Source organism: Saimiri boliviensis, chromosome 7 (assembly GCF_048565385.1).
Source record: "Saimiri boliviensis isolate mSaiBol1 chromosome 7, mSaiBol1.pri, whole genome shotgun sequence".
NCBI lineage: Eukaryota > Metazoa > Chordata > Mammalia > Primates > Cebidae > Saimiri > Saimiri boliviensis.
The window spans coordinates 60,119,629-60,133,162 of NC_133455.1; the positions used below are offsets into that span (position 1 = coordinate 60,119,629).

General features: G+C 36.5%; 1 protein-coding gene across 3 annotated transcripts in view; it reads right to left on the bottom strand.

The window, feature by feature from the left end:
- Positions 1-7,495: 7,495 nt before the first annotated feature.
- The window catches only part of TBC1D15 (TBC1 domain family member 15), an 81,440-nt gene continuing 75,401 nt past the window's right edge, over positions 7,496-13,534 (bottom strand). For all 3 annotated transcript variants that reach the window (XM_003927807.4, XM_003927808.4, XM_074402550.1), the window contains 3 exons: positions 12,912-13,028; positions 12,301-12,387; positions 7,496-11,446 (listed from right to left, as the gene is read on the bottom strand). In XM_003927807.4, coding sequence (XP_003927856.3) covers positions 11,225-11,446; positions 12,301-12,387; positions 12,912-13,028 — 426 coding nt within the window. In that variant the 3' untranslated portion in view covers positions 7,496-11,224. The remainder of the gene's footprint in view (positions 11,447-12,300; positions 12,388-12,911; positions 13,029-13,534) is intronic.

Here is a 13,534-nt window from a genome sequence, read left to right on the forward strand (position 1 = left end):
AACAATCAGTTTGGCTGGATTTTTTTCCCATTGACATGTGTCTCCTAGAGCTTATAGGGTATACTTTTGTCTTCTTGACAGGAATCGCTCTCTCTTACTACCAACTACTCATAATTTCATCAAATTAACCACATGAATATCACGCCAAAATAAGTTTATTGCCTATCTAAAGTGCTTCCTTGATTTAGTAGTATTATAACTTATCAATAAAGGGAAATGAAATAAGCCTGCAATGATTTACTTTTAGGAAACTCAAGCAGATTCCTACACAACATCATTTTATTTTTAAGATATTCACAAGCCAACATCTCTCCTGACTTTGAGTGAAAAGTCTCGATTGATTATTAGTCTCGATAGTCAATAGGAGTGATGCCCTGTGATCAGATGAAAATTTCCAAACTACATAATACTCAAGTGGTGTTTAGCACTTCAACCTATATTGTAACAGATAAAGGTGTTTATAACACACACAAAGAAAGTATTTGTTACGGGCCGGGCGCGGCGGCTCAAGCCTGTAATCCCAGCACTTTGGGAGGCTGTGGCTGGTGGATCACGAGGTCAAGAGATCGAGACCATCCTGGTTAACACGGTGAAACCCCGTCTCCACTAAAAATACAAAAAATTAGCTGGGCATGGTGGCGCATGCCTGTAGTCCCAGCTACTTGGGAAGCTAAGGCAGGAGAATTGCTTGAACCCAGGAGGCTGAGTTTGCAGTGAGCCAAGATCGCACCATTGCACTCCGGCCTGGGTAACAAGAGCGAAACTCCATCTCAAAAAAAAAAAAAAATTATTTGGTCCTGCTGATTACTCTCAAATACTACACAACCCATCATTTGAGAGGGAAAAAGGATGAACAAAAAACAGTACACTGAAACTTTTGCATGAAGGTTGTGTCAACCACTTAGACATGCAGACAATACAATCTGACCTGAAATCAAGCAGGACAATTTGATATCAGAGTCTGACCAAATTGACCTACTGTTGAAGCATAACCAAAACCAGCTGTCCACAATATTAGGCATTAAATTGTTGCCTAATAAGAAGTTCACCGACTGTCAAATGGACACTGTAATTTTCCATACTACTAAAAAGTTTAATGCAGACCTATCATTTTTAATTTTTGTGAATTTTTATTGACTTGAAGGTGATCAGACTTCACAAATAAGCAAAATATGAGCTATATCTTACACTCATGCTCTCATCATTTTTAATAACAATTTTATATAGGGAAAATGGATAAAAGGCAAGCATATCTAAGCCAAGTTTGAAAAAAAACTGAAGCACAGAAAGAATAGCAATTTATGGCGGGGTCAGTGAGGCTATGGCTCAGAAGAAACCAGAATACACAGTTCAGATTTGAAGTGAAAATGACCTCAGTCAATAGGAAACAAACAGATGGGTGCCTCAAGGCTCTAGCTGCAGGATAGTATGTTTGGGGAGGAAAGGCAAACTACATAGCTTTGAGATTCAGAGAGATAGCTTGTGGCAATATTTATTTGGTTGCCATGAAATAATAATAATGATAGCATTTATAAGTGCTTTATCATGCCCAGGACTGTATTAGACATTTTATACATACTCCATTTACTCTTCACGACTGAGGAAGGTAATAATCCATCTACAGATGAGAAACTGAGGGCTGAGACGTCTGGTCACAAAACTAAGAAGAAACTGAACCAGGTCTCAAATCCATGACTGACTCCAAAATCTGTGCTCTTAGTCTAAACTTTTTGTTCTATTTCATAAGTAGACATTTTCTAATATGAACAATTCAGTTTGACTAAATTATTTTCTGATATTTGACTCTCAAAGCACATAGAATAAACTTTATATCCTTTGCAAGAATATAAAGCATGTTATAAAGGTGACCCAGGCATCCAGACTCCACCCTGAATTCACCTTGAACTTGAGAAAACAAGCCCCTAAAGCAAGTTGTACTACTATTTGATCAGATGTTCCACCTATCAACACAGCTCATATTATTTTTATTTGCATGGGTATAAAATTCTAAATTTTGGCCAAGAAAATTTAGGTGAGCAATAGCAGATACATTATAAGAAAACACGAATAAAAATAAGGCATGTAAAACTTCTAAGTTTTTTGTTGGTTTTTTTTTTTTTTTTTTTTTGAGATGGAGTCTCACTGTCACCCAGGCTGGAGTGCAGTGGCACGATCTCGGCTCATTGCAACCTCTGCCTCCCAGGTTCAAGTGATTCTTGTGCCTCAAATTCCCAAGAAGCCTGGATTACAGGTGTCCACAACCACACCAGGCCAATTTTTGTATTTTTAGTAGAGAAAGGTTTCGCCACGTTGGCCAGGCTGGTCTCAAACTTCTGACCTCAGGTGATCCACCCACCTCAGCCTCCCAAAGTGTTGGGATTACAGGCATGAGCCACCACACCTGGTCAAAGTTTCAAAGTAAGCTTAACAATAAAGACTGTATTTTTTTTAAATCCATGGTGATGCTTTTAGACAGTGTGAGTCTGTAAGAAAAACTTAGGAAATAGGAGATGATAAACTACGAGTGAACCCTGGACCTAGGCTAGGCCTCTCATGGATCCACTCCACATTGTGAAGCTATTAAATTCAAACCTTCTTACAGAATAAACTCTCTTCTAAACTTACTTCTTTATGCCTGACAGTTGAAGAAGGATGTGAAAACCTCAGCAACCCAGACAGGGAAAAAAGTGTCAAAAAATCAAATTTAGAGTGACCCATATAAACGAGAATTTCCGTGGTAAAGAATCTCCTTTTCGGAGGAAGTAGACTTTACTCCTTGTGGGTTTTTTTGTTTAAAAAAAAAAACAGAGTCTTGCTTAGCCATCCAGGCTGGAGTGCAGTGGCATGATCTTGGCTCACTGCAACCTCTGCGTCCCGGTTTCAAGCAATTCTCCTGTCTCAACTTACCGAGCAGCTGGGATTACAGGCACCTGCCATCATGCCCAGCTAATTTCTGTATTTTTGTAGAGGTGGGGTTTCACCATGTTGGCCAGGCTGGTCTTGAACTCCTGACTTCAGGTGATATGCCTGCCTTGGCCTCCCAAAGTGCGAGGATTACAGGCATGAGCCACTGCACTCGGCCCCTTGTGGGTTCGTCTGCACTGCTAGGATCTCTGTTAAGTGCTCAGCTTCATGATTACTGGGCTTGCATTTTCCCATCCAGTTCTGGAGTTCTTAGAGAGTGGAGATGGTGGACTTGAACAGATACCAAATAAAATTACTTACGATGTTTTAATAGTCGTCTAGTTACTACTTAAAACTCTCAGAAGGAAGAACTTAGTCTCACGAGTTGCCAAGATTGGGATTTGGAGCTTGGAGGTAAAGATTGACTTCATCTAAGAGGAACAGTAGTTATGGTTTTCTTAAGCCTTTTATGAAATCATGAATGTGAGATGAAGCTATAAAATCCAGAGATCACAAACTCATAACTAGAATACTTCAACAAAATTTACAAAGATGTGGGAACTTTAGGGATTGATAGGATATATTTTGTTGTTAATATCAACTAGTGGCACTTTATGTAGGGTTAAGTGATCGAACCCTTTTGTGGTTTGGAACACCAACATACTGGCTTACACTGCTGAAATATTTTGTGTTTCATTATTTTGCACTGGATCCACCCTGAAAATACTCTTAAGTATACATTTCAACCACTGTTTTTTCTACTCTTTTTGCTGCTCATTAAAATCTTTCATGTAGGTGCCAGAACCATATGTAAACAGCGTTTTTAAAAAATTGAAGCTGGTTATTTTTTTTAAACAAAAAGCCATAGAACTTGGTCATGTTTTCCGTTTTTAAGTGATTTATTGAAACAAGGTAATCCTAATAAAAACCCACACAGGCACCAAACAGGCTCCTTAAAACGGTCTGTTAAAGACATTTTTGGTAATGGAATATAAAGTGTTTTGCACATTTGTAAGTTAGAGGGGAAAGCTGGGTCGAGTGGACAGGATTCATGTAAGGACTCAGAATTCGGGGAAGAGCATTCAGTGGCGTGCTATTAAGAGGACTAGTGTCTGAGAATCTCCTCACAGTGTCATGGTGCAGGAATTCCCCATTGCTCTGCAACTTCCAAACCAGTTTCAGTCATACAAATGTTTTCTAAACTTTTATTGTATTACTGCAATAAACCTTTTAACAGTTAAAAAAAAAAAAAAAAAGAATCTCCTTTTCTATGTGTGTGTGTGTGTGTGTGTGTGTGTGTGTGTGTGTGTGTGTTTAAAGGAAGGTGTGGTCTCATGTTCAGTATGATTCAGTTGTCCTGTTAGGATCCAGGGGAATATATTTGGAGAAAGACATTTTTTGGAGAGAGGGCAGATAGTCATCACCTCAAGCACTTGTTGTTTCTTTGCATTAGGAATGTTCCAATTCTACTTTTTTTTTTTTTTAGATGGAGTCTCCCTCTGTCACCCAGGCAGATCTTGGCTCACTGCAACCTCCGCCTCCCGAGTTCAAGCAATTCTCCTGCCTCAGCCTCCCAAGTAGCTGTGATTACAGGTGCCCACCACCACACCCAGTTAATTTTTGTATTTTTGGTAGAGATGGGTTTTCACCATATTGGCCAGGCTGATCTCGAACACCTGACCTCGTGATCTGCCCATCTGGGCCTCCTAAGTGCTGGGATTACAAGCATGAGCCACCACACCCAGCCTCTACATTTTGTTTTGAAATATACAACAAATTATTGTTAACTATAGTCACCCTATTGTGCTACCAAACACTAGATCTTATTCCTTCTAACTGTATTTTTATACCCATTAACCATCCTTTCTTTGTCCCACCTCCCACTACTCTTCCCAGGCTCTGGTAATCATCATTCTACTTTTCCATAAGTGCAATTTTTCTTAGCCTCCACATATGAATGATAACATGCAATATTTGTCTTTTGGTGCTTGGCTTATTTCAATTAACATGTCTTCCAGTTCCATCCATGTTGTCACAAATGTCAGAATTTCATTTTTTACGGCCGAATAATATCCATTGTGTATATGTACCACATTTTTTTTTTTTTTTTTTTTTTTTGGAAACAGGGTCTCACTCTGTTGCCCAGGCTGGAGAGCAGTGGCATAATCCTGGCTCACTGCAACCTCCACCTCCCGGGTTCAAGCAACTCTCCTGCCTCAGCCTCCCAAGTAGCTGGGATTACAGGCACTCACCACAATTCCCGGCTAATTTTTGTATTTTTAGTAGAGACAGGGTTTCACTATGTCTCTACTAAATTTGTCAAGCTTGTCTCGAACTCCTAACCTTGTGATCCGCCTGCCTCAGCCTCCCAAAATGCTGGGATTACAGGCATGAGCCACCGCACCTAGTCTTCTTTATCTGTTGATGAACAATTAGGTTGAGTTCATATCTTGGCTCTTATAAGTCATGCTGCATTAAACATGGGAGTACACATATGTCTTAGATACACTAATTTCCTTTCTTTTGGATATACACTCAGCAGTGGGACTGCTGGATCATATGGTAGTTCTTTTAGTTTTTTGAGAAACTTCCACATTGTTCTCCACAGTGGCTGTACTGACTGACATTCCTACCAACAGTGTATGAGAGTTCCCCTTTTTCCACATCCTCACCAGTATCGGTTATTGTCTGTCTTTTGATAAAAGCAACTTTAATTGGGAAAGGATTCTACTGTGTCTAAGTGATGGCTTCAGGATTCTGTAATCTGAACTAATTGACCACATTCTTATTCCTTAAATTCCAACCCTAAGAAAAGATGTGCCTTTGCCGAGACAACCCATCCATTACATAAGCTGTAGGTTATTAAGTGCTTTTCAGGTAGGAAATGTCAATGAAAAGGATTCTTTTCTCCTCCATCTTCATTTGTCAATAAAACTTTGGCAAAAGTCATTCTCCACAGAAAGGTCAAAGGTTACTTTAGAAAAATATTATTAGTTAACAGGATGAGGAGGAAGCTAGTGAGAACCATAAGATAGGTTCTCCTCCTTTGAGAAGTCATTAGCTTTTACAGAGAATGCTTAAAAGCTCTGTTAACCAAAGAAGAGTATTTGTCCTCAAGTTATTCAGAAGTTGAGTAACTTGAGGACAAATATTTGAGCAATTTAAAAAATTCAGCTTTTAGACTTTACTTCTTTACATCTTGATATGCAAAAGCAGGAATAGTGCATGTTGTCCACTTGGGGGAAGAAGTATGTAAAGATACATCTATGTGTTTATAATAGCAGTATTTTTAAGAGTACAAAAACGGAAAGAACTTAAATTTCACTCCAAAACCTTAACAATTTAATCTTTATATAATCTATTAAGGTTAGATGTTAACTTGTTTGCTTTAGAGATAGGGTCTTTCTCTGTCACCCAGGATGGAGTGCAGTGGCACCATCATAGCTCACTGTAACATTAAACTTCTGGGCTCAAGAACTCCTCCTGTCTCAGCCTCCCAAAGTGCTGGGATCTCGGGCATGAACCACCATGCACAGCCTAAATCGTTAATTTCAAATGACTTCCTTCCTAGTCAGCGAGTGCTGCATTTGGCTCATTTAAGACTTGCCTTAGCTAACAAAAAAATCACGTGGCTGAAATCTTTGGGTATATACTCCATACCTGTGCTCCTGACAGTGACTGTAGCATGCAATGTAAATGCTGACATTCAGAAGTATCTTGAAGGCTCGCCTACTGGAGAGCAATTTGCTTTGTAAATCGAGTCAGAGACACCAGTGGAAGAGATTCTAGTACCTATACAATCAGGGAAAACAAGACCCAAAGCCATAGAAAAACAGCCCTATTTGTATTTTTAAAGCAGTCTACCAACCCACTGGATCTTGGGCCTCTAATCAAACTAGATGTTGGAACCATTACTGACTGTCACAGCAAAAGTCCATCTTTGAAGTTAATAGGTCTTTTTAATTAAAAAAGCTAAACTAAATTGGACTGCTGCTCATTGATCACAGCAAAGCTTATTGATGTTTTTTCATTCTGTCATCTTTTGCAAAGAGAAGTATGTGAGGAGCAATATAGTATCTAGATCATTTGAGACTGAGAGGCATATTTAATAGCTCACCTATTATTCTAACATCCTGATTTTATCAATAGGGATTGAGTCATATTAGGCAAATATGGTATCTCTGATTCCTGATTGTTCTTAGAAGACTTTTGCGTATAATCACTTTTTAAAAATATTGATTTCATAAACAGTGTAATTTCCCGGGGGACTGAAAGAGGTGCTGTGGATATCAAAAAACACTGTGGATGTCCAGTAGAACTGTAGGCACTCTTCCAACCTTTCCAGGTAAGGGCAACACAGTTTCTCCCTGTATCAAGATGGATGGCCTAAAAAATAAAAGCCTGCTTACAACAGTGGAGAAAACATTTGTAATTAGAAAACTCCTCAAAAATATACAAATTAAAATCCCCATAAGATCCCAAAGCAAGAACAGGCCAAATATGGTTGCATCATTCAAATGGCAGTGTATACACATATGTCCAAGTACAGATGCTTACTATCAGGTAATAACAATAGACACTGATGGAAACATTTCAGATTCCAATAATTTAATCTTATTTTGTGCTCAGAAGTGACACAGAAAGCTTAATTTTCTTCAAAATGTAAGAAGTGAGGAGAAAATCTTCATATAATAGGCTGAGATGACTGTCATCACTTTCTACTAAAAATGCTGACGAGAACTAGCGCAAATCCATCTTAGAAAATCGAGGAACCAGCTTTTTAAAAACTAAGGGAATTGTCTACTTGACCATAAATCAAAAGATTAACGTATGAAATACAATACATAATGGTAGTTCTCTAACTTCAGAGGGGCTCAGGAAATCACCTGGAAGCTTGTTAAAATGCAAATTCCTAATCTGATTTCCAAAGACTCTGATTCTGTAAGCCTGAAGTAGCACCTGGACATATATCTTAATAATACAGACCAAGGATATGGAAACAAGCACTCTGAGTGTATTTTAATTAATGGGAGCTCAGCACATAAAATTAGCGTTAAGTTATACATTGTTACTATTCTTCCGTTAAATAACTTGTAACAATGGTTGCCAACATTTGAGGAAAATGAGAACACTTTCAGAAACTATGCGACCTGCCTCCAAAAATATGCAGGTACACGCACAACACTTTGCATACAGTGAGGTTCCGGTATCCTCTGAAAACCTCAAGTAAAAACGCCCAAACTAAAATGACGTTCTCCTGGTACATATCTGCATATAACTAAGCTGACGCTGTAGGTTCTTCAATAAACTTAAGGTTACCTTATACAAACTATCTTTAATAACGGGCACACGTGAATTTCACCTAAGAATTAGTTGGCATCTATAAAATTTCTTGGCAATGTCAAGTTCAGTAAGAATCACTCATTAACTCTCCCAAAAGGCTGTTGTCTTAATGCTCAAAAAAAATTTAGTCTCTAGTCACTGAAAGTTTCTTATAATCTTAGACCCATGATATTATCAATGGGGAGGTTCTTAAATGCAAAAGGTTCCCATAGATTTATGCCAGAATTGAAAATACATATGCTCAACTTACATTATATTCTGATAAACACATCATAAATTGAAGATATCATTAAACAGATGCTTTTAATACACCTACCAACCATAGCTTACCTAGCCTACCTTAAACATGCTCAGAACACTACATTAGTTTACAATTGGGCAAAATCATCTAACACAAAGCCTATTTTATAATAAAGTGTTGAATATCTCATGTAATTTACAGAATATTTTAGTAAAAGTGAAAAAGGCAGCTGTGTGGGTACTTCAAGTATGGTTTCTAGTCACTGCACTGCATTCAGGCCATCATAAATTTAGCTGAAAGTTTAATTCAAATCACAAGTTAGATTGTCTGTACCTTTAACAGTTAATGTTAGAAATGAATTTTAACAACTTTATTACATAATATAGGAAATATTTTACATGTTAGAAGGGTGTGGACAGAGCATCTTGGGAAAACAAACAAACCTTTTAAAAAACTAGTAAATTTACCTGAACACTGCATTTTAGCAATCTTAATAGCACATAGTATTTGCTAACTGGACTTCGTGGACTGATTAAGACTTTTTCTAGAACTATGCTATACTACCACTTCCATATCAAAAATACACTAGATAGAAATGCAGGTTAGTAAAAATTGTTTTTAACAAGTAGTTTTGTAATAAAACTTGACAGAAGTTCAACTTACTAAATGTATTAAGATTAAACAAAAAAATCTGAAGTAGGTATTACATCACACAATAGGAAAAAACTCCCAAAAAGTCACTGTCCAGGAAGAACAAGAAGGACATCAAGATGTTCTAAGCAATTTCCTGAATAGCAGGAAATGAAAGGCTGGAGAGGCTGGGTTTTTGATCAGTTTATGTTCTTTTTCTGAATAGGCTTACTCATTATTATGATGAAAGATAACACACATAATATTAAAAACTAAAATCGAATGGTTCTACTGTCATGGTTGTCAGTTAATGCTCAACTAGGAAAAAAGTTCATTTATCTCCCTTTCTTGGGGGAAAAAAGTCAATCTCTAGGACTATTTTAGAACTGTACTTTTTTCTTTACACTATTAGCATCAGCTGTAGTAAGCTGCTTTACTGAGACAAATAAACATATCCTTCAAGGTAACACGCCCATTTCCACGTTAATGAAAAGTTTTTTTCAGTTATGAAATGGGTATTTCTTTTTCATTTCCATAACTTTATTCAGATGATCATTTCAACTTTATTCAGATGATCATTTCAATCATATAAAAATAACCAATGTATTGAGGTCCATCTTGGATGTTTTCTTCTTCTGGTGAAAAATTAGCTGGGCACGGTGGCTCATACCTGTAATTTCAGCACTTTGGGAGGCTGAGGCGGGTGGATCACTTGAAGTCAGGAGTTTGAGATCAGCCTGGCCAACATGGCAAAACCCCGTCTCTACTCAAAATACAAAAGTTAGCCGGGTGCAGTGGTATGAGCCTGTAGACCCAGCTCCTCGGGAGGCTGAGGCAGAAGAACTGCTTGAACCCAGAAGGTGGAGGTTGCAGTGAGCCGGGATCGTGCCACTGCACTCCAGCATGGGAGACAGAGCAAGATTCTGTCTCAAAAAAAAAAAAGAAAAAAATTAGCAGACTATTTCTAAGTATAATTTAACTAAAAACACTACTCAACTTCAAATTTACTTTAATGATATATACAGGAGTTAACAACTTACAATTAAAACAAAATCAGTTATGTTAATTTCACATAACTTAGAATCATGCAATACTGCATGGTAAAAACAACAGCTTTGTTCATATACAAAAATTGTTATTTTGAGACTCATGAGAGCATCTTGAAATTTTTGAAATAAGCTTTTTGCAAAGAGTATTTTATAAAAATTTAAACACCTGATTACTTAGTTAATGCATTATTAGGAAAGATAATAAACATTATTAATAAAGTAAGGTTACAAGCAATTAGTTTTAAAATTACACCAGGTACAGGGTTGAACATAATCTCAAGAAATAAATGTTTAAGAAAATAGTTTTGAAAAATATCTCATATTGAAGCCAGGTTAAATTTTGTTAAACTGGGTTATATAAATCAATAGTCAAGTTTATTCAGTTAAAGAAAATATGCCTAACCTTTCTTATACTCATAAATAAGGACTTATATATAATCTTTATATACAAGTGAAGAAAAGTTCAATGAAAAAATATACTGCCAATCCACTTATTATGGCTGAAATAATTATTTATCTACACATTAGATTGCATTGATGAAAATGTCCAATTTAAATCACATTCAATCGCATAAATATTTAAACTGAGTATTGTAAACAATCAAGAAAAAAATCCTTTTAATTTTTTATTTCATTACTGGATAACAATCTACTACTCAGCTTAGAATGCTATAGAAAGCCTCCACATTTAATTTAATCAAATCCAAACCCAATAAACTTAAGAGTAAACAAAGTGAATGTTTTTCAAAGTGCATAATTTCCAACTCATCCACTTGCGATATTTACCCAATTCCAGTTCATCAGCAAGAAAATAAAATGTACTTGACTATAAAAATACTCAGGAATGTTATTGAAAAGGAAAGGCTATTTTGTAGAAGTAACTACAAAAATAATTAGTTTAAATCTTTGTAAAGCTTTAATGTAAGAACACATCAGTACACTTTCTTTACATAAACCTTAAAGCATGATCAATACCAAAATTTTAAATTTCCAGCTTTCAAGTACTTGAAAAAGAGTTGCAACAAACTGTCTCTTCCCAAAAAAGCAAGAAGAATGATCACGCAGGTGTTAATCTGCAGCCATCTGAGGACGCTGATGTCTGTGTTGGGCTGTCACCTCTGACTCCACTGGCAGCAAGTGTAGGCAAGGCGTTACTTTGAAATGCAGATGTAGGAAAAGGAGTCATGCCAACATTTTCCTCTTCATCAACATCTGAATCTGGTGTTGTAACATCACTGTCTTGAAGCCCAAGGATCTCACAGACTGCTTGTGGCAATTCCTGGGTATGAAAAATCAAACACAAAACCATCTTGTACTACAGAGGAAAAATAACCACAAAGTAACACTTCTGTTTAAGACTACACTGATTCCAGAATCTGAGCATTTGTCCTAACAGTGTAAATGTTATGTAACCTTCTCACAACTTATCTTCTCAGTTCCAAATAAAATGCTAACCACCTTTCCCTAAGTGAATCTTAGATAGCTTACAAATTAGTCACTCTCCATCCCACCTCCACATTCCCACAAACATAGCATTTCCTAATATTTGGCATTTATCTCTTTCTCCTTTTTGTAATATCTTACTAAGACCATCTTTCTCTCCCATTAAACAGAAGTTCTTCAAAGGCAAGAAGTCTCTCATTGATATGCTTTGGAAAAGAACAGGTATCAAATAAAAGTTTGTAGAAATGAACCAAGTCAAGAGAGAAAGAGAGAAAAAGAGAGAGAGCGCAAGAGAGAGAGCGCGCGAGAGAGAGCGAGAGAGCGCACACAAGCCAAAACACATCAAAAGTGTTGGAGATACTGCATATTTAATATAAGAGCCTATTCTGCATTCATGAGTTCAACTAAATGATATATCATTGCTGAAATTCCACAGCCTCTTTGTTATAGAAATATTTTCATTACTTTGACCATTTTACCTTATTACTGCTTCCTATCTGCCATAATTAGTCAACTGTTTTCAATTAAGTGCTATAAATCTAGAAGGGCAAACAAAAAGCCAGCCTATATTTTGTGTCTGCCCTCAACTTGCTAAAATTGCTATTTTATTTCCAAAAAGAGAAATCCTTCTTGATCTCAACCCACCAAAAATAAACAAACAAATCTTGCAATACTCAAAACACTGTATACCTTGCATTTTACCATCTGTAGAGAAATTGCTTCTGCCTTGCATAGTATATCTTCCACATCAATTTTCATGGACAATTCATTGATATGCTAAAAAGTATCAACAAAATAAAGTGATAATCAAAACTGAATGCACTATTATATTCTACTATATAAACAATTTATTACCAGTTATATTTCACTGCAGATAAAATCCTTAAAATAAAAACATTCATATACTACAAATACACAGGAAATTCAATATATCTTTCATTAGATTATTTCAAGTTTTAAAGCTAAAGACTAGCTAATAAGCTTATGGAACATTAAATCCAGCAGCTATCCCAAGTCTGCTATCTCAAAGTTATTATCAAAAGACAATTAATTTTTGGAAAACTAAACTACATAAAAGAGCACTTGCTGAATTTCCTTTTCTTCCTAATTAGTCAGGTAAAAATAACTGGCCAATATGTATTCGAACTGTCATTCTGAGAGAGTCATTCCTAGCACTGTTATTGACAGAATTTAAGTTACTTGAGATTCAGTAATGTTCCAAGGAAATGTTCTGTATATCAGGACCACCAAACAGACAGAAGAGCCAGAACACCAAAAATCTAAGTTAAAGGAATAACTACCTTAAGTATTTCATTGAAGCCATAATGCTTTTCCATTATTTGCTGCTTTTCTGATTCCAGAATAGCACAACAGAGAAGAAGATGGAAATTTTTACATGGTAGTTCGGTCCACATTACCTACAGAAGGCAGAAGAACTATTTACTATATTGACTCTAAAATATTTTCCTTACCGATAAAATTCTGAACACTGAATGACTTCCACGCAAAGTAGATGTTGTCTATTTAGGGAAGTCCAAGGGTTTTCTAGCTAGGAAATGAGGGGAAGGAAAGTTTTACCTTCAGCTACAAAGTAACCATGAAGTTTAACATTACATGAATATGACATATTCTAAGTGTGGCTCTTTAAGATAACCATAGTAAGTAAATTACTAAGCCTAACCAATATGACAAATGTTATTAATGCAGGAGCTACAGCCACAAGGTTAAGGTGTAAGGGTTAGATGCATTTTCAATTATTTTTCTGAAATAGCATTTGTCACTTTGATCTGAAAAAAAGACTAAAGCTAACTCCTGGAAATAAAAAAGGTTCAGTTATACAGAACATGGAATCAGAAACACCCAGAAGCAGTTCTACATTCTAAATACGTAAAACCCTTGCATCACATTATATCCCTGATTGTGA